Genomic DNA, 22,877 nt, shown 5'->3' on the forward strand with positions numbered 1-22,877 from the left:
AATGTGTGGAATCCCTGTAATAAACAAACCGAATTTTCACTGCATTTTTACATCTATCATGTAATGACAGTGTATGCAGGAACAGTAGTATAAAACTGTACATGTGTAAAAAAAAAAAAAAAAAAAAATCCTAACAATTATTTATATTTTGTAGGAAGTGAAATTAAGGACAGACAAAGTATGGTTGAAAACCACGTGGCCATGGATATTTCAGCCAAATTCACCATATCTTCAGGCTTGGAACAGTATTATAACGCTTATTTGTACTGTTAGCTGTATCCTGTACCCATACTATATATGTACACAGACTGAATTTCCTGCATGGCTGCAGAGAACAGAGTCTCTCTTTACTTTGACTTTCATAGTTCACCTGTACATAGAGATCAGCACAGCAGTGAAAGTCAGAGAAGGTAATTATTTTGTAAAGCTAATTGAAAATCTCAAATTGAATGTTTGTTGATATAGAAACATATCTTTAGGAGGTAAAATATAATGTGAAGTTCTGAAATTACTTGGTAGCAGTGACAAGCATGGTCTTAAGGAGAAGGCAAGGGATATTTTAATAAATCATGCAGTACTTAACATTAGATTCTCTGAAAAAGGGAGGGTTGTAACTTATACCATCCAATTGCCACAGTTTTCATAGGAAAGAAGGGACATTACAAGTAATGATGATAACAATGACAATGTTGATGATGATCATCATCATCCCCAAACTTCTCGCTCAACAACCAAACCCTGAAACTAACAGAAAAGTGACACCAGCCTCATTGCTCACATTTTTGTTCATGGGGGAGTTAAAGAACTGACTTGAATCTTACAATTAAATTTAGAAATTAAGGTACTCACGTTTTCCACGAAGCTGTTTTACATTATTTTCTATTAATTTTGGTAGCCACTGCCACCATCCTCGTTGGAATTAGTTGTGTTGTTGCTTGGCACGTTTCTGTTGTTTTTTTCCTAAATCACTGCTAGGTGTGCTGCTGTCGCCTGTATGTCTGCGTATGTGTCGTCTGCTGTTCACCGATGTTAATTACTGCAGTAACGGAAGCCAGGCGTGGTGTGCCTGACCACTATCTATGTTCAGTTCATGGTTGTAATGCATGATGGCATGTGTTTCTTTGATTTTTGTGTCTATGAGAGTGTGCACTTTGTATTTGACATGTACTTTCTCAATTTTATGGTTGTGGAATTCGATATGCGTGGCAAGTCCGGTGGTGGGTTGGGCAGTTTTTGCATTTGATAGGTGCTGCTGAATTATCTCACTGATGGGCCTGATGGATCTGCCGATGTAGTGAGCCTTGCACTCGCATTCAGCATCATAGATGCCTGTATTGTTGAGGGGGGTGAGGAAGTACCGTTTATGTTTAGTTGGTCAACTATTTTGGAGGTTGGTTTGTGTGCTATTTGGATGTTCTAGGGGCAGAGGACTTTGGTAAGGTGGTTGGATGTGGTAGGATTGTAGGGAAAGGCAAACAAACCACTTGGTTTTGTTACTGGGATCTGGTTGCGATGGTGGAGCGGGTTGTGTTGATGGTGCAGGTTGTCTGACTTGGATTTCAGCTTTGCTGCACCGTATAAAGTCTAAATTAGGGGATCGTTGATGGGCTATGACAGCCTTTAGCCACTATCTTACTAAGCGAGAGGAACGTTGTAAGAAAAAGGGGGTAGCTCTGAAGAGCAACGTCGACACTCAAACTGCAAGGGGACTAGCCCCGTGAAATAAGAACACACTGACATGTATTTAAAAACACTACCTTTGACTGAACAGGCAGGGGGAGGAAAGACATAAGGAATGTTCGTTACCTGAAGTACTGCGGCAATCTCTTCTCCGCTGGTCCTTGTTGTGATGTGGCCCTACTCTGTAAGAAAACGGACAAGGGAGCAACCAGGCTCCAAACTCTGCACTTTCGTAGATCGATATTCTAAACAATAACTTTAACTTCCCGATCATTCATCTGCTCCTTTTTCTAAACTTATGATGCCTGTGGAGCTCTCTCGCGATAACCGGATTCAACGTAAACTGAAAACAACTAGAAACTGAGTTCTTTTGTAACTACTTCATCTGACTGAAAACGGAAGACAACTAAGATTGATATTTTCTCACGCAACCTATTTAAATGAAATTCGAACTATCGGCCGTTACGACGGTTGCTTCGATTGCATCCTTTGGCAACGGCAATTCTGAGGAAGAATGCTGATTCCTGATTTCATTTTCTAACTCAATGTCAGCGGAAGGATGCTGTGACGATGAGCTTTTAAGAAGCTCTTTTTCAATGCTCCAGCGGGACCCTTTTTATAACGTGATTAGCTTATTTATTTATGATGCCCGGGTCCTAGGTTCGATTCACGTCTGCGGCGTGATACAGCACCATGTGGAGAGAGTTGACATTCAGTATATCCCATGTTTTAGTGCCAGTTCCATGATGGTTGCTATCTCGTCCTTCAGGTCTTCTTCTCTGGAACAGTAGGAGAAGGCTCTTCGGAAGAAGTTTAGCCATACGTTGGCCTTTTGCTTGGGTGGATGGTTGGATAGTACATGGGTATATTGGTTGCCTGCATCTGGTTTTCTGAAAACTGTGGTTGTGAATTTGTTGCCCCTGTGGCTGATGGTGAGATCCAAGAAATTGATTTTGCCCTGCTTTTCATGTTCTATGGTGAATTTTAGTCTGGGGTGGATGCTATCTAGTTTTTCCAACAACAGGTTGATCTCTTCGGGTTTTTTTGTATATGACTATGGTGTCGTCAGCGTATCGTCCATATCTGATGAATTTGAGTTCCGGAGTTTGGAGTATGCTTTTTTCAGGCAAATGCATTACTATGTTTGCTATGGGAGCCGATAGTGGATTTCCCATGGCAAGGCCTTCAGATTGCTTATAGAAATTATTTTCAAATTGAAAATAATTGTGTCTTAAGCACATTTCTAGCAAATTGGCAGTTTCAGCTATTTCCAGTGCGGGGACTTTGTTTATGGTCAGCCACCTTTCAACTGATGTTAGGGCTAGGTCTATGGGTATTGAATTATACTGTCTACTATGTCAATGCTTGCACTATGGATGTTATCAGGTTTTTGGCATCGGCTCTGTTGCAAAATACATATGAGAGCTTGTGGTTGAATTGAGATATTTTGTTTTGAAGCCAGTTGGTAAGATGTATGGTAGGGTGGTTGAAGCCAGCTATTATGAGGCGCATGAAAATTCCTGGTTTATGTATTTTGTGGATGCCATAAGCAATGGCAGGTGGCGATTTAGGGAAAAAACAACAGAAACGTGCCAAGCAACAACACAACGTATTCCAACGAGGATGGTGGCAGTGGCTACCGAAATTAATAGAAATTAATGTAAAACAACTTCGCGGAAAACGTGAGTACCTTAATTATCTATTACAGTGTCTCTCATTCCCATAGCATGAATTAAATTTAGAAATTAAGCTTTCATCTTTACAAGAGGTAGAAAATTCACCTGTTCATTTTCTAATAATATATCGTGTTAATAAATATTCTATTTCAAGTTAGATAACATTTAGGACTTAACAATTGTGCTATTTGCAGATCTCAAAATTGAAATTATGGAAAATTCAAAGTTGTGTGCGAAAAAGTGAATTTTGTGTATTTTAATATTCTGATGTAATTCTTGAATATTTTCTTGGTAAATTGATGTTTATAATTGGAGTGGAATAAATTACACACTAATATTAATCAGTATTTTGAATAACTTTTAATTTATTATAATTGTCAAGCATCGGTATCAGTTGGAATTTACAAGAGTATTGGCATCTATTTGGATATCGGTTGAAAGTGTTATCATCCAAGTCCTAATAAAAATGTTATTTTTTGTCATGTATATTCAACAGTGTTGAAGACATATTTATTTATTATAAATATATTTATATATTTATTATATGCATATTTATTAGAATACTAGCTGCTTCCCGGACTTGCCCAGAGACAGGAAAATAATGAATTCTAACTATAGTGTAAAATGTTACTCATTTTATTTACAGATATTTAAAAGTATAAGTACAGTATACAAATTATAAAGCAAAATCTTTTACAAATTCACTATAATATTAATTTAACTCAAAACTTGATTATAAACAACATTTTTAGTTTCACCTCCAAGAGCAAGAATAAATCAATTGAACGGCATTGGGAGTGTCACTATTCATCTTAGCAACCCCGAAAGCTGTATTTTCCACACTAATATCGGTAGTTTTCGATTATTTTTACATGTCACCCCTTCCCACTCCCACCCCTGGGAGTGCCAGGGGTGTCTTATCCCCACAGTATTTCTTTCCAGATTGTAAGTCATATGTGTACCAGGTTTGGTTGAAATTGCTTCAGGCGTTCGAGAGTTAGGTCATTTTTGACATTTTGCTTTTCACCCCCTCTCACCCCCCATGCTGATAGGTGATGAACTTGGAGTTGAACGGCATTGGGAGTGTCACTATTCATCTTAGCGACCCCGAAAACTATGGATTTCACGCTAATATCGGTCATCTTTTATTATTTTTACACAGGCCCGTAGCCAGACAGGGGCCAGGGGGGCTGAGCCCCCCCTGGCACTGAGGTCAGCCACTTTGACATTAGGTAAAACTATTTTGTGTAATTTGTTTGCAGTGAAAAGTGAAAATGTAGACAGCAGATACTAATTTGCTCACAACTTTGGTGAAGGATACATTCAGGAAGCACGAACAGCAGCTATTACATTTGTACATCTTATTTATAAGAAGTCTTAAGTAGCAGCAAGTATTTAGGAGATTCTCTTCTCTAGACTTCAGAAAGTTTATTCACAGGGGAGCTTCTTTATCTGTACCTTCGGGGTGTGAGGGGTGACCTTCCATGTAGTACACCCAAATGTCAACCTCACTTCCACATAGTACACCCTGGACTGCTTTTTGCAGACTAACGAGGCTCTGGTGACTGGCACTGTGGCCAGTATAATTCTGTGTGTTGTCCTGTTTGTTGTCCTTATGTGTGTTGAGTGCCTCAGCTTTTAGCCAGTCAGAATATTTTAAGATTTTAGTTATGCGACACTATAGTTATGGTATAACTATGTTATGGTAAGGGGCTGGACCCCGCATAACGTGACAGGTGCAAAATAGCCAAAGTGCTGATGCACCCAACATTTTAAATTAAAATTCAATCAAATTATCTGTACCTTCGATGCCCCTGTTGCGACCTCCCATTTATACAGAAATCTGTGACTTCAATGTCATTATGCAAATTCCCTCCGCATCTGCGTCAAAGGTTAGCAGCTCCCAAGTTTTGGGAAAAAAGGGGAGTTTTATTGTTTCGGCCGGGAAGTGTAATGTACGCTAGGCACTATGATTGAATATTGTCCATCTTTTCTTGTGTAATATAAATATCTGTATCAAACGTAGTATGGAGTGTGTAGTAAGGGATGATTTCAGTAGCAGCCAATTAACACCTGAAGTGATATTTTAAAAGATATAGAAAAATGTAGTATTTGTGGGATATTTCTAAACTTTATGTTACTTAATGACCCTCTCCCCTCCCACACACATAATTTACCTTCATTTAACAGTTAAACTTTTGAAAAATGGACTTGATTTACAAAGCTCCCTGATAACCCGTGAGCCCCCCTGGAGATCAATTCTGGCTACGGGCCTGTTTTTACATGTCACCCCATTCCCACCCCACCCCTAGGGGTGCCAGGGGTGTGTCACCCCCACAGTATTTCTATGCAGATTGTAAGTCATAATGTGTACCAAGTTTGGTTGAAATTGCTCCAGGCATTCAAGAGTATGCCGGAACATATATATATATATATATATATATAGAGAGAGAGAGAGAGAGAGAGAGATTAAATCATTATTGTGTGGTTTCAAAAGTTATTTAAAAGTACACCGAAAAGTAAAAAATGAGTGTGAACCATGCTATAGAAGTTGTATCCATTTACTTTGAACTAGCAATTCAGTGAAGACTTAACTTTTAAGAGATGACAATTGAGATTTTTATATTTACTTTGCAGATATAATTACAACTATTAAGGATATTGCCTTGTACAGAATTAAAGAATTTGAATTTATAACTATCTCCCTTTCTATAATCCCTTTCAACATGTTCCTGTTTTTTGTGAGCAAGAACCAATCTTTTCAGTATTCATCACTGCTGAGTATTAACAAGTTTCTCAGAATTACCAAGGTAAGTTTTTGACGTAGAATATTGAGAAAATCAAATCAAATCCATGTGATATAATTTTTCTCCAAAATAATGTAGAATTGTCACACGCGGGCTAAATGATAGACATTTTCAAAGGTTCGAGATTCGAAACTTGGTCAATTATCGATGTGTCATTGTGTTTACCAATCCCATTTCATCAGCTCATTATTCATCTTCATTGTCAGGATAAGTTCAAAAGGTAAACAGGCCATGTAAAATAACCATTTCAGAAATATTCATTTTTTAAAAAATATTGTTTTATTTAAAAAGCAGATATGTATGTCTTTATTCAAACGTTAGTTCCTTGTAGTCCAGAGATCCTAGGTTAGATTCCATGTGTGATGAGAGGGGGTCAACTCCAAGAAAAGAAAATCCATGTACACATGGTGGGGGCACAATTCAGTACTTTGGATCCCACTTTAAACTGTCAGTCCTGATCAGTAGGGATGCACGATATCGGAAATTTGATATCGCGATATAGCGTCACAGATGATACAATAATTTTTTCTGTATCGTGATATTGGCGATATATCATCCACAATATATATCACCAAATATCATGACAGTATATCGCTGACACAATATATATTACTAAAATATTGTGACGATATATCACCAACATGATATATATTACCAAAATATAGTGATGATATATCGTCTAGTTATTGCCTGGACGATATTTTTTTAATATCGCAATATTTCGTCTGAACGATATATCACCCAACACCACTGATCAGCCTATTTATGCATAAAAGTGGACTAAATGATCTTTACCAAACTTTTGTCGAACATTAGGTACTCATATCTTGAATGCATAACATGTTATGTTGTTATTTTGTATTGCTTTTCTGCCACTTTTGGCCAATCGCGTTTATGGAAATGAAATATGATTAGGTGAGATTGATGGGGAGAAACAAAGAATGAGCCACCAAGGTGGCTCGTGACATGTTAATCACAAGCATTACACATTATAAGAGCTAGTCTGAGACAGCATATGTACAATAAATTATTTTATCTAACTAGTTCAGTTGGTATTAGTTCTCTCAATTGCAGAAAGATGGCATTCGTCTGTTTATGGCACCAACAGTTCATAAAGTGTGATATCAAGATGCCTGAAATAAACAAACATGCACAGAATTTAAGTTGCAGAACATGTGGAGATGCCAGAGTTGGCGTTTTTGTTTTAAGTCTACTTTATGCACAGATAGGCTAATCAGGTCTGGACCTACAGTTTAAAGTGGGATCCATACAACTATGTGCGTTCACCAAGTATCGAGGTGACTGCATTAGCACTACATCGGAGATGCCAGAGTTTGGCATATCTGAGTAGAACGTATTAACGTTAAGGACCTGTATTAGTTTCTTAGTTGACTGTACATTTTAATTTGGTTTATGTTAGTTTTTTTTCCTTTGATTTCAGATAGTAGAGTTCTTCCAAGTAAAAGAATCTAAACTAGATGAACGTATCCAGTACATTAGGATGTGGAAATATATTTTGCTTATTACTTATCTTACATACATATTTGGTGTAATTCTGTACATGGAAGCTTGCCTCTATGAGTAAGTACAAATACATTTGTTTGTCTACAGTTCTGTATTCAATCAAAAAAGTTTTTATCATTCTTCTGCTTTGTGTATTCATGTCATCTGTATATTTTTGCCTACATACAAAATTGAGTGAGGATGGGAAGTATGGGTTGTTTCTATATGTGTGTGAAAGTTACCGTGTGACCTATTTGAGACCAGAATTTGTTGTTGCATTAATGGCTGATGTGTAGAGGGATGCAAATTTTGTTTTTGATGGAAACACAAAATGTGAGATAACACACTGTAATGTTCTTTTCTCACGTTTTTCAAAGGTGTGAGGTACATTTTCCTACCATGCTTGTCACTAAATGATGAGAACTGAACTGCAAAGTGTGAAAAAAAACAAAAAAAAACTCCAACACAAAATACACCCCTTATTTACGAACATGGCACTTTCTGAAGTCTGAATTATCCTGAGAGTTATTTAAGAATGGACTCCTTAATGCACGAATAAACTTAATATTTGGATAACTGAATAAATGTGTTGTTAGAAGGAAAATGTTTACTTTTTGAAATAAGTGAATTTTTATAATCAAATTTAGGGTTATACATATTCACCATTTTAACACCGAAATGCCATTTTATGTATGGTGTTTGACCCCAAAATGTACCAGTTTTGTACTGAAATCTTTATCTTTTATTCACCACAAATATGTGGCTGTACTGAGATGTAAGCGGTTTCTGGCATAAAGGTTTCGGTGGATAATGGGTGGATAATTACTACCTGGTAAAAGGTAAAAAAAAAAAAAAAGGTAGAGTGTTCCCCTGTGCTTAGCACCACACCATGAAGGCATATAGGGGGTGTGGGGTAACGCCCCACACTTTCTTGATCCGGTCATGAGTGAGGGTGATGTGATCAGCATCACGCCCCTGACCACCTTTACCCCTCCCCCCAGGGTTTCCCCCCAGGTACCCATGTTATTCGACGCTGGGTGTGCGCTGGGGCCACTTCCATCGTTAGAAAAGTTCCCGGATTTGAACCGGCCGGGGATCGAACCCGGGACCTTGAGCATGGTAGTCAGACGCGTTACTACCTGGTAGCAATCATTAAAGTGGATGCCAACAGTGATATCAAGGCTTTGAGTGTAAGAGCTGTGATAACATTACCCTTCCTTCCCAAACACACATGCTATGAACAACAGAATATATGTAAATATACTATGTATATTTAGAGAAAAAGGAAAAATAAATTGTGAATGCAAATTTTACAAAACCAGGTATTTACAAAACCAGGATACCTGCACGACGTCTGTCCAAAAATAAACCAAATCTTTGAAACAGCACACCAGTGTATCAATGCTTGCTATTCTGCTACTGCGTAGTGGGATTCTTTATACAGATAATATTCCATTTGTTACATCACTCTACATTATTTTATTTCCAGTCTGTGTGTGTTAACTTACATAAATCCATGCTTGTGGAGATTATCCAAGACTGGCAAAGAAAAAGTTGCTGCTACACCATGACAATGACATGTCAACGCATAACACAACTGTTGTACCCCCCCCCCCCTCTTTCCAGTCCCATGGACTTCTTCGGGTTCCGAGGATGAGCTGAAGGATGCCGTTTTCAGATGATAAAAGAGATTAAAGTAATTTCCTACAGGACCTGCAGGCTATTTCACAAAATGCATTTCAACAATAGAAGAAACAATTGAAACTGTGTGTTAACAGTGGAGAACTCTGTAAAAGACCCTAGAGCATATTGTGAACCTTGTAAGATAGTCGGACACTGTTAAAGTTCCCTGTAAAATCCTCTGCAGCATTGTGATCCCTGTAAGATAGTCAGACTTGGAAATGTATCAACTGCTATTGGCAATTAAATTTGAACCTATTCTTGCTGATAGTAGTACATAAACTTAAATTGATGTCATTACCACTAATTCCTTCTAGACAATGACTATTGATAACATAACAGTTTATTATCAAAATGTAAGGGGGCTTAACACAAAGACTCGAGAATTTTATGTAAACAATATTGCAAATGGCTATGACATAGTTATTATTACAGAAACCTAAAATTCCTAAAACTCAGAAATATAAAAGCAGCCCATTAAGTAGAACGTGTGATTTGTATAATACGCTTTCAATTAATAACCAGGCCTTCGATTTATCATTGCCATTTAAACTACGTATATAAAAAAATAATTGAATAAGAATTATGACAACAAATACACTGTAATCATCTAGTTATCACTATTTTTTCCAATATTTTCCATTATATTCTATAATTATATATCTATAGGTATTTAATATCTGTAATTATTGCACAAGTCTTTGTTCTTGTATGGTGAAAGACAAGAGAAAAAAACAGATTGTTTAATTTCATTATTGATTACGTAATTGATTACTTGTATTATCAGTTGATGTATGTTTATATATTTGCTAATTGTATTGTTTTCTTTGTTTTTTTTTCTGTGTAATACATCCTTCCGTCTGTAATTGGAGGTTTACCTCTGTTGAGAGCAGTAAATAAATAAATAAATAAATAAATAAAAGTGCAATATCGACTTGGCTAAAATGTTATTTTGTTTAAGTTGGGTTCTTAAATAATATTGATGATAAAAAGTGTGTTGGAACTGTATGGAACTTTTGCTGATACTGATAATTATCAATATAAATTTTTTCCAATGCAGATAACCAATATTATACAGATTTGATGTAAAATTTCAGATGCATACGTTCCTTGAAAAACTTGAATTGTTTATTCACCACCTCAATTAATGTGTGTAACTAACCGATTGCAGTGAGTTTTACCTCTGAACCAGAAACTATATATTTAGATAGTTTTTTCTGATTAATTTTGAAGGGTCACTGCCTTCATTCACTAAGGGTATGGCACCTGGAGTGGATAAAATTGGGACCTCAAAATTATACATTTATATTAATAATAACAACAAACAATTGGCAGAAATTTGCACTAAATTACAGGCATGCATATATATATATATATATATATATATATATATAATGGATAAAAGCAAGGAGGGCCAAAAGGGCTAAGTAAAAATCAAATAAGGTAAAAGGAAACACTCACCGGACAGTAGGAAAATTCAAAATTTTCCTACTGTCCGGTGAGTGTTTCCTTTTACCTTATTTGATTTATATATATATATATATATATATATATATATATATATATATATATATATATACACACACACACACACACACACACACACTAATGATGAAGGAGACAGTAAACACTTACCACACGGAGAGAAATTACTAAGAGAAGAGGAACGCCGATCTTTCTTCTTCAACTTGAAAATGCGACATAGATCGCGAAATATAGAATAATTTCTCTTCGTGTGGTAAGTGTTTACTGTCTCCTTCATCATTAGTGTTTATCCGCCCTTCTGGCACCTTTTCTGATCCTATTCCTGTGTTATACAGGATCCGGCGGAATGAATAGCCTGATTTGAGTCACGTAGTACAGCGTCGCTGTTGCGCCTGCGCAACGACGTGTGTGCGAGCTGCATTGAGGAAGGACTGCCATTTGTAAATATGGCCTTGTGGAGTTCGGAACATCGAGCATTCGCTGTTGAGGCATATTTAAAAAATAACGAGTCTCCAATCACCGTGCAGCGACTCTTTCGTCGCCATTTCCAGGTGGGCCGACATCAGATCGTCCCGGATCATAGGACGATTGTACGGTGGGCGCAACAATTCAGGACTAATGCATCGTGTGCAAAAAAGAAAAGCCCGGGGCGACCAAAGAGACAACGGACCCAGGAGCGAGTGAAGGAGGCCCGTCAAGCACTGATCCGAAGTCCTCTGCGTTCTGCTGCCAGACATGCCTTGGCGCTAGGAATGTCAGATTGTTCCCTGCGGCGCATCATCCATGAAGACCTCCACTTCCACCCCTACAAAATGCAGGTCGCACAGAAACTAATCGAACAAAATAAACATGCCTGACGAACCTTTGCGTTGCGTTGCTTGGAACTTTTAACAGTCGAGCCGCAGATGCGAAACAACATACTGATGTTGGATGAGGCTCATTTTGATCTGCTCGGTGGTGTCAATAAACAGACTTACAGATACTGGTCGCCACTTAATCCTTGTTGGCTTCATGAGCAACCCCTGCACAGTGAACGTGTGACGGTGTGGTGCGGTGTGGCATAGTTTGGCATCATCGGTCCATATTTTTTTGAGGATCTTCATGGACGTGCGGTAACAGTTAATAGCGATCGCTATGTCCAAATGTTACATGACTTCCTCCTTCCAAGGGTGAACAACGACATATGGTTCCAACAGGACGGGGCAACAGCCCACACGGCCCGCAGGTCCATGACTGTCTTGCGGCGTCATTTTCCTCGTCGATTGATTTCCCGATTTGGGGACATTCATTGGCCATAACGGTCGACCGATTTGACTGCCACTGACTTCTTTTTGTGGGGCTACCTAAAAAGTCAAGTGTACGCTACACGTCCTCATACCGTGGCTGAACTGAAGGCAAGGATACGTACAGCTGTGGAGGCGATCCCATTGGACATGCTGGAGCGGGTGATGTGAGCTTTCGTTCGCCGCCTGGAGGAATGCGCTAACGTGATGGCGACCATCTGTCGGGCGTTATCTTCAAAACCAAGTAAAATGGCATATATGGTATGTAATGGCATCTATTATTCTTAGTTTTCAATGTGTGTTTCAATAAATTATTCGATTTGTTTCGACGTTCTGTCCTTTTTATATCCTACTATTCATTCTGCCGGACCCTATATATATATATATATATATATATATATATATATATATATAAAAAATTCAAAGAAGCTAAAAGGAAACAAAAAGGAAAAATTTAAAATTTTTCTACTGTCCGGTAAGTGTTTCCTTTTACCTTCTTTGATTTTTACTTAGCCCTTTTGGCCCTCCTTGCTTATCCATATATATATATATATATATATATATATATATATATATATATATATATCAGATGGGTAATTTTACAGACAAACCATATGCCTATATTGGGCAATGCCAATAAAGTAATAAAGTAGTTAGTGATTAATCTGCCCCATCACTAAAAAGTAGTCCAATCCATTTCACTTAAGTATGTTCATATTTCTTTGTTACAGGAAATGCAATCCAGATAGTTGGTATGGTGTCATAAGTACACACTTAAAAGAGAGGTTGCATTCAGCTTTTGTAGTATCTGTCTACTATGCCTCTACATTGGTATTTGGAACTGGAATTCGAAACATAAGGCCCATTACTCTAAGAGATATTGAACTTGCTGGTGTCTGCAATACTGTTGGCGTAGTATTGTTGGTGTTTTGCACCACTGAATTTACAGCAACCCATATTTTGAGAGGAAGCAACAAGTAAGTATTAGGGGTTGTAGATTGAGCAGTCAGTTTTGTAAAAGTCGTTCAGAGCTAATTTTCTAGCTTGTTTAGCATGACTACGATGTATAGTAAAAATATTTCTGTGTGAAATGTCTCCAGATTTGTCATTTGAAGTTCATTGTAGACTGCAGGATGAGTCCTGATTGGCCAACGAGGTTCTGGCACCTGGATCCACAGCCAGGATAACCCTCTGTGGAGTTGTGTAGTCCTGTGTTCTGTTCTTGTGTGTGCTGAGTGTCCCTTAGCAGCCTCAAATTTTAATAGGTAAGAGATTTTATCCTCGGAAACAGTATAGTTTCAAAAATAGGAATTGTAGCTTTCCTGGCAACGGGATTCGAACACGTGTTCTTGGTTTACCAGCCAGGTTAAGTCTATGTTGGCTTCCAATGTTTCTAATGCATACATTGCTCTCGTCATCAGGGAATATAGAAATGGAGACAAGTATAGGGATAAATATACACTTGTTCAAGTATCGTTTCAGTTCTTGTTAAGTAATGATTGAATTAACTAGTTTTAAAAATTGGGTGAGGAATTTTTAACAGATTTTATTTTATTGTTAGGGGCCTGTCCTCATGTACATGTCAGTAGTACCAACCAAAACACTGCTAACATTTGATTTATATTTGCCCAAACTGTGTATTTACTTAATTTTAAAAGCAATCTAAAGTTTTTCTAAAGTTAAGTCAATGCAGTAATAAAGGTAAAGTGTTCCCCTGTGCATAGCACCATGCCATGAAGGCGTATAGGGGGTGTGGGGGTAACGCCCCACACTTTCTTGATCCGGTCGTGAGTGGGGGTGATGTGATCAGCATCACGCCCCTGACCGCCTTTACCCCCCAGGGTTTCCCCCAGGTACCCATGTTATTCGACGCTGGGTGGGCGCCGGGGCCACTTCCATCGTTAGAAAAGTTCCCGGATTTGAACCGGCCGGGGATCGAACCCGGGACCTTTAGCATGGTAATCAGGCGCGTTACCGACTGAGCCACCGCGAGAGATGATAATATGAGATGCTCATTTTCAAATATCATATGGAACTGTGGTTTTAGTTCTGAGCTGCCCCTTTGCATTGTGTTTCATTTAAAAAAAAACTACTTTGCAGCATTCATTACCATATTAAAGGAAAAAGAAACACCTTATTTCTTTCCTTCTTCAGAGCAAAATATCAAGCACAGATGGAGAAAATGAATGCATTTGTCGACAAATTAATTGGCAATCCACTTCTGAAGAGGAAACTAAACAATTTTCTGGAATCTCAGTGGCAGTACAACAAGGCATACTCATTCCTGAGAGGTGAAAGTTTATTCAAGGATGCAACTTCTGACCTTCAAAAGGACTTGCGAACAGACTACATAATTCCGCAGTTAAAGTTGGTACCGCTTTTCCAGGTATGTGACGAAACTTTTTTTGGTGATTAAAGATTGTCTGATTTTTTCTTTATCTTCAGGAAAAGGCTAGTGGAGAGGTCTTTTATAGAGTAAACTGTCCTCAGAGCTGTGTGTCAGAGACCATGATTTACAAGGAATCTGGATCTAGCTAACAGTGGTGACTGCTAAAAAAGCAAGGAAGTTAGCGTCCCTCTACTAAATGCTTTTTATTCATGATTAGCTGAAGAAACTAGATATATGTACTACGAGACCTTAACTGTTTCTTTCAGTCTGGCAATTATGGGTTTGATTTTAAGAAATTCCAGAAAATTAGGACTTTTTGTTTTTGTTTGCATTGCTTAGTTTTTTCCCCTCAACAGCTGAGGACAGCAGTGGTATTTCTTCAAAGTGTGGTCTTTTGCTGTGCTGCCTTGCAAATTTCAAGACAATTGTCGATAACTGAATTCAGTAACATTGATATATGCTTTTCTTACAGGTGCATTATTCATTTAAAATTTTCCCCCAAGTAGTACAATGATTAATCGCAGATTAATTGGTATTCTATCGGTAGCAGCCGATATTGACATATCGATGTATAGGTAAAATTACTGATAATTTTATCGATTCGATATACCTATAAATATCCTCTAAATTAGGGCAATATTCTGCCATTTTGTTATAATTTTTATGGATAATCTCCATACCCTATTTTTTTAAAAAAGTAAATATCTAAATATAGTTTGTCTTTTTCAGTGCAGTCACCTTATAACATACATTTATTAAAGAGATCAATTAATCATTCGGCTTAAGGACACTTTGGAATTTTATATTTGATCAGTAAAATATTGGTTATCGGAATCGCTAAATATTATGTCAGTACTTTATTGTTATCGTCTAAAATTTCCTCTCTGCCCATCCCTACTTCTATATTTTGATCTCAATTATCAGTTTCTTAGAAAGTAAGTAGAATTATATAGGGTGTTCAAACTAAAAGTACACTATGGATATTAATTTATTTAATTGGTGGTATTCCTTTAGGCTGAATGCCCTACATAAGGATAATTGAGCATTGGTAAAATATAAAGACAGACAAAGATTCCACAGCACTCAGACATCTGCTGAGAGGTGAAAATTATTTACTGTAATTATAGGTATCCACACCACATATATTTCTTTGTATCTTTTCAAGGATCTTGATGAAGCTCTTCTTGGTCGAATTGCATCTGTTGCAGACACCTTGATTGTGGCTCCAAACAGGATTATTTCCTACAATGGGAAAATAATCAGAGATATGTATATTATTAAAAGTGGATATTGTTGGGTAAGTTTATTCTTGCTTCCTCTCACAAAACATTTATGCTTTCAACTCACTTTTTTTTCAAGTTTGAGAAATTTCAGTGATACTCATTGAGCATGGTCTAGTCGGTATGGTATGTCTGCCATTGCTGGAGACCAAGGTGTGGATTTTCTGTCAGTACCTAAAGAAACATCTTCAGGGTGCATACACACAGAGAATTCCTGCAATTATGCACGAATTCTGAGTGAACTTTTCCTGTAGACTTAAAAAATTTAAACTTTTATTAATCCAAATCCTCATTGAATTTATACATATTTATAAATGCTTTGATGCAAGTCTTTCACAGTTTAGCATTTTTTTATCGAGGAAGGAAGAAAAAGATGTGTGGAAAATAAAACTGAATTCTCTCAACCTGTTTACTTTGTTAGTGTTCTTTGCAGAATATTCTATCTAACAGACAAGGTAAAAACTTATGAAGATGATTAGGTAAATTTTAGTTTGAAATTCTTTTACAATTAACAATTTGGTAGATTAGTAAATCCAGGAGTTTGCAAGTCTGAGTATGTGAAATTGCAAATGTAAACTCTGCACCTTAAATTAATATATACCATTTATTTGAATTGAATTAGAATTTTTGGATGCATTGGAATCACACATACCCTTTATATTAATATATTTGTGTGTGGGTGGTGAGAGGCGGTAATGCGTAAGGTTGAAATCAGTGGCAGCCGCTCATAAGAACAATATGGACGCTGCATTGCCGTGTGTAACCACAAGTGAACAGACATTACATTAACATCTACATTTTCGCATTATCTACATTGCAAATATTTCGTTCCTTGCAGATCGTTGGGTAGTCAGTTTTGTATTCTTTTTATCCCCCTATAGTTGTGAAATTTGCAGGTGACTGAGGGAATGCGAGACTTGGCTCTTGCAGAGAGAGAAATCTGACAGGGTGCCGCTCTCCACGCACATGCGCTTTACGTCCCTGTCAACATTCTCTGGCAAGGAGCAAGGCGAGGCAGCTGGAAGAATAACATGCTTAGTCGTCCGAAATCCCAGCCCCTACTGAAGCTGTCCTCTCTTCCCGGAGAAATGTAAACAATGAAGAGTTGCCAGAAGCAAGTACGAAAAAATACCAACAGTTGGTAACAGTTTGGGAAAAAAATCCTTATTCCATAAACTTATTCACTCATTGACATTAGCGTAGAGTAATAAACAAAGCAATTTTCAACGAGGAAGAAATAAATTATCAGCAACTGAAAAAATACAGGTTTGTTTGATTTTTGTTATTTAGTGTCGCTTTTCTGCCACTTTTGGCTAATCTTGATGATGAGGATGTGTGATGTGATGTGTTGTGTTGTAACCACTCTACTACTGAACTACTGAAGTTGGCTACTGATTCTTGTTACTTGTTACTTGCAAAGTTATCAATCACACACATTTGTTTTTTAATGGCCGCGGTGGCTCAGTCGGTAACGCGTCTGACTACCATGCTCAAGGTCCCGGGTTCGATCCCCGGCCGGTTCAAATCCGGGAACTTTTCTAACGGTGGAAGCGGCCCCGGCGCCTACCCAGCGTCGAATAACATGGGTACCTGGGGGAAACCCTGGGGGGTAAAGGCGGTCAGGGGCGTGATGCTGATCACATCACCCCCACTCACGACCGGATCAAGAAAGTGTGGGGCGTTACCCCCACACCCCCTATACGCCTTCATGGCGTGGTGCTATGCACTGGGGAACACTTTACTTTTTACTTTACTTTTTTACACATTTGTTTTTATTTTTATGTGTGTTCAGTGGAAAGTGCATTTGGATTACAATTATGTAGCCTGCATCATGTAGATCTAAAATATATGTTTTGATTAGCATGTTACTAAAAATTCCTGAAAATGTGGTATAGTTGTCTGGTAACTTCCCTTTTGTATTTCTTTTCCTCTGTTAGTTAAGTTAGAAAATGCTACGATGGCTAACTGCTAGCATTCTACTTCTTCCATCTTTCACGATGCTTTTAATACTGTTAAATGAAAAGTGCTGCTAAGGTGAAAAACATTATATTTGATGAGAAACGAATGTCACAATTTATCATGTTGGCTGTTAAATAAATTAGAAATTTGCCATTGCTTGTCGACTGAATATCGCCCCTCCAGTGTGGTTCGCCACTGGTTGAAATAGAGAAAACATCTGCTTGTATACTTGAATTTTTGGAAAGTTTGCCTTGAAAACTGGGAATTATATTTGAATTTTGTCATGGTCCTAGAGTGGCCACCCTGCTCTTATCAATGAGTACACTGGGGAAATGGTAGCCCAGAGTGTGATTCTGATAACAACAACTCCGCCATGGTCAAGATTAGTAGTGCCAACTTTTGAGAAACATTGGATGGGCTGAACTCTGAGATTTCATAATTTTATGCTATATAATATGTCATAAATATGGCTGAGGGTTTGCCCTAAATGCCTTTCTTTGTTCCTTGGCCAGACAATGTAGGCTTTTACATTTAAAAACCATTTCAATTCCTGTGAGGAATGCATGCATTTTATAGTGGACGTTTTTGCCTGTTTTACTACAATTGCATATTTCCAAAGTAACTGCTTTTTGAGTGCCTAATCCAGGAAAAAATGAAATATCGGTCAATGTTCATCACTTTTACTGACTATTCTGTATTGGTGCTCTTTTTTGCCTACCTATTTTGAGTATTTTTAGTGCCTACCATTCCTCATTCTGGTTATAAGCCCATATGCTAACTTGCTTTACTAATTGCAATGTGACCACAGATAGTATGAGCGAAAAAAAACGCCCACAATAGAAAATGTCAAAGCCCAAATCTGCACGATGTGACAAGGTGGAGCAGTGTAGCAAACCTCACATGCGAGAAAGTAGCATAGCCAGTACATCAAAGTCTTGGTGATGCTACAAAACATATGTAATTGATGTATTTATTTGAAAATAATTAAACAATTGATAAATTTCGCAACATATTCTTTGCTCCTGCATCATTCCTCAACATTGCTATTGCTGCAGATATCTTCTGAAATTGTGAATATGTGAAAGATTCGTATGTTGGTTCCAAAAAATGATAAAATATATTCTTTTCAACTTGATAAACATAACTTGCTTAATTTTTGCATAAAATGAATATTGAAAAAAAATATACACAAACATGTGCGCACACAAACACGCAACCATAAAACACACACATTTGTCTCCAAGAGACATTTTCGCCCAAACGAATCAGTGATTCTGAACGAATACACGCTTTATTGCACCGACAAGCTTCCTGAGGGTCGTCGTGCTCACGGTGGTGTAGCAATTGGTGTTCGTGACTCCATCCACTCGATAGCACTCTTTCTCACCAACCTCCTCCAAGCTGTCCCCTTGCGAGTTCATCTACCACAGCCAATATCTCTGTGTTGTGTATACATCACAAGGAACGAGCGATTCTCTCTTGAGGACTTTCTTTCAGTATTCGAACAACTACCGTCTCCTGTGGTTCTTTTGGGCGATTTTAATTCTTATCGTTTGTGGGGCTCCATTCGTACAGAGCCCCGGGGTCAAATTGTAGATCAATTCCGTGAGGCATCAGGTTTAGCGTTGTTGAATGATTGATCTCCCACATATTTCAGTCTGTCCTCAGGCACATACTCTGCTTTGGACTTGTCCTACCACCTCTTGAAGTGTCCACACTGATCTCTGTGGGAGCGATCATTTCCCTCTTCTACTCAACTTCGAACATCTCCAGCGCTCTCCTGAAAAACTCTCTCACTGGCATCTCAGTCGAGCTGACTGGGGTGCCCTTCAGTCTGCAGTGGATCTTAATGCCAATCTTGCGTCGACTTTGCAAGCAATTGATGCCCTTGATATCTTCGTGTCACGCATCCTCGATTCTGCATGTGCCTCAATTCCACATCCCAGTGGACCTGCAAGGTGACGCCCAGTCCCCTGGTGGATTGCGGAGATCAGTGCAGCCATCAAGGATATTAATCGTGCCCTAGATCAGTTCAACAGGAACCACAGTACTGCAAACCTCGAGCAGTTCTGCATCAAGCGTGCCCGTCGACTCATTCGAGCCAGTAAGAAGGCATGCTGGGTCCAATACGTGTCTTCCCTGACCCTGCCGTTTGGACCAAAGTACATCACATCCAGGGGGTTGCATCGACTCCTCTTGAGTGCTCTGGAGCACGACAGGACTTTGTATACATATACTGGAGACATAGCAAACATCCTGGCCATTCAGTTTTCTGAAGCTTCCAGTTCGGAAAATTACCAGCCACATTTCCGTCTTGAGAAGGACCGTATGGAACGACACATCCTCTAGTTTTTCGAAGTCATAACACCGAGCCATACAACTCTCAATTCACCGAAAGGGAGTTCGAACAGGCACTTCAGGATTCGAAGAACACAGCTCCTGGAGTGGACAGGATCCATTATGAGATGTTTCGTCATCTACCCAGTAGAGCTAAGCTTTTCCTTCTTACGGTGTTTAACAGACTTTGGGTGGAGGATCTATTCCCACTTTTCTGGAAGGAGGCAATTATTGTTCCTATCCTAAAACCAGGCAAAGAGTGCACCACAGCTTCTAGTTACAGGCTGATCGCCTTAACTAGCTGTGTATGCAAGCTAATGGAGCGCATGGTCAACAAGCGTCTCACTTGGTTTTTGCAGGAAAACATTGATAAGCAATTTTCAATGTGGTTTTCGCTGCAACTGTTCCACGTTGGACCATCTGGTTCAGCTGGAAACACATATTCAGGATGCATTTTTCAATAAGGAACATTTAGTTGCAGTTTTCTTTGACCTCCTAAAGGCCTATGACACAACGTGGCACTTTTGTATCATCAAGCAACTTTATTCAGAACTTGTTATCAGATCGTTCTTTCTGTGTACGTGTTGGGAACTTCTTTTCGGACCTTCATGAACAAGAGAACGGTGTCCCGCAGGGCAGCATACTTAGTGTGACTCTGTTTGCCATAGCAGTGAACAATGTTATGGCAAACATTCTTGCCCCTGTACATGGTCTCCTATGTAGACGACCTCACGATCTTTTGTTGCTCACAGAATCTCACGTCAGCTTCTCGTCAACTCCAACTGAAGATAAACCATTTGGTTAAATGGTCTTCCCAAACAGGTTTTACCTTCTCATCTGAGAAATCCGTGTGTGTGCACTTTTGTCATCAGCGTACATGTCATTTTGATCCTGACCTGTTCTCCCTGGGCCTCATTTTCAACAAGAAATTAACATGGCTACTTCACCTTCACCATTTAAAGTTCTCTTGTCTTAGAGTTCTCAATCTTTTACGCATTTTAGCTCATAATTCTTGGGGTGCTGATAGGATGGTACTGTTTCGCCTGTACCTTGCACTCATTAGGTCGAAACTCGATTACGGATGTGTTGTGTATTCTTCTGTCTGCCCATCTAGACTTCGCATCCTAGACACTGTCCATCATGCTGGTATTCGTATGTGCTCTGGTGCCTTCCGTACTAGTCCAGTCACCAGTTTGTATGTAGAAGCACCCGAGCCGTTGCTGTCTCTGCGAAGACAGCGGCTGGCAGTGAACTACTTCATCCATCTTCGCTCGATGCCTTCACATCTTTCATATCACACCATGTCAGATCAGAGTAGGCTGGCAAGACCATTTGGTGTTCGTGCAGATGAGATCCTGTCAGCACTTGGTGTTGACAGTGATCTTCCTGGCATCTCTCCACTCATTCCGCCTCTCCCAACTTGGGAGTTTCCTGCACTCTCGATCGATTTCTCTCTGACCGCCCTTCCAAAGGCAGAAACACCAATGGTTGTATACCAGCAGCGGTTTTTAGAGCTTCGCACGAAGCACCCAAATTTTAATGTATTTTATACGGATGGGTCCCTAGCTACTTGGGCATCCAGGGGGAACGAAACAGCTGATGCTGCTAAGTCTGCTGAAGCAGATGGCTACGTTCTCGTCCACCTTTTGCCAGCCAGGGACCTGCAGAATTTGCTTCGTTGTTCCCTTCTTGACACTTGGCAGACAGACTGGGATAAGGAAACTGGGAACAAGCTTCATGCTATCAAGCCCACCATAGGTGCTTGGCGTTCCTCGTCCCGTCCATCTCGTTGAAAAGAAGTTATTCTTATACGCCTGCGTATAGAACACAATCATCTAACGCATGGCCACTCGCTGAAAGGGCTGGGTCCTCCGTTGTGTCGTGTTTGTAACGTTATTTTAAGTCTTCGGCATATTCTTATTGAATGTGCCGAATTTGCTATTCTCAGAGAGACTTTTAATCTTCCCAGCTGTTTGTCATCCCTGTTGGGTGATAACGACAGTGTTTTATCCAACGATTTTAGTTTTATGCGAAGAGCTGGTCTCTTCCACCGTCTGCGAGGAAGTTTATAATACCTTCTGACTTTTTAATGTGTTATGCTTGTTTTGTGCATGGCTTTTTACAACCTTGTACTTTCGCAAGGTGCTTTTTACACCCCTTGTTTTAATCCCTTAAGTCAGAGTTTTAGTTAAGGGGTTATTTCCCCGAATACATTGAAGGGTGCAGAATGGCCTTAAGTGCCGACGCACCCAAAATTTTAATTCAATTCAATTCAACTAGTTACAGGGTGATGTGTGGTCAGCATGACGAATCCCCAGTCTTTGTTGTAGGTTTCCATGACCTTGTTACGCTACTCATTCGTAGCTCCCAAATTTCCTCACAATGCTGGGTGGCCGCAGGTTTCATACACAGGACAAAAGCTCAGGAGAAAAGTTGTTACCCTTGTCCCAGGAGACTCTCTCATAGCTGGAGCCCAAAGCATGATGTCTTAGAATGGCCACAGTGTGAGATGCATTTTTAGTACAGGGTGTATCATAGGAAACAGACTGTTTTCAAATGGAGGATTCGAAACAAAGAGAGGGTAAAGATGAAAGTAGGGTGACATTAAACTCGCTCGGCCATGCCATTTTCGGATCGGTTCAGCTGGGCTCGGCTCGGCTCAGCATGGCAACAGTACATGCAATGTCAGTTGAGGATATTTGTCGAAAATGTCGAGCATGTTCCTGGCAAAACCTGAACATTGTTGATAATCTTCTTCAGGTAACTTCTGCACGATCACAAGTTTGTACGGATGGTTA

At 39.1% G+C, this 22,877-nt stretch overlaps 1 protein-coding gene across 1 annotated transcript in view; it reads left to right on the forward strand.

Moving 5' to 3' along the window:
- Window positions 1-22,877, forward strand: part of LOC145996355 (uncharacterized) — a 151,446-nt gene that overhangs the window by 36,795 nt on the left and 91,774 nt on the right. Inside the window, exons 10-15 of the mRNA XM_083132787.1 lie at window positions 155-410; window positions 5,994-6,166; window positions 7,605-7,744; window positions 12,846-13,091; window positions 14,269-14,500; window positions 15,669-15,800. Of these exons, the coding sequence (XP_082988913.1) occupies window positions 155-410; window positions 5,994-6,166; window positions 7,605-7,744; window positions 12,846-13,091; window positions 14,269-14,500; window positions 15,669-15,800 (1,179 nt within the window). The remainder of the gene's footprint in view (window positions 1-154; window positions 411-5,993; window positions 6,167-7,604; window positions 7,745-12,845; window positions 13,092-14,268; window positions 14,501-15,668; window positions 15,801-22,877) is intronic.

This window comes from Lepisma saccharinum, chromosome 1 (genome assembly GCF_977018435.1).
Source record: "Lepisma saccharinum chromosome 1, izLepSacc3.1, whole genome shotgun sequence".
NCBI classification, from domain to species: domain Eukaryota; kingdom Metazoa; phylum Arthropoda; class Insecta; order Zygentoma; family Lepismatidae; genus Lepisma; species Lepisma saccharinum.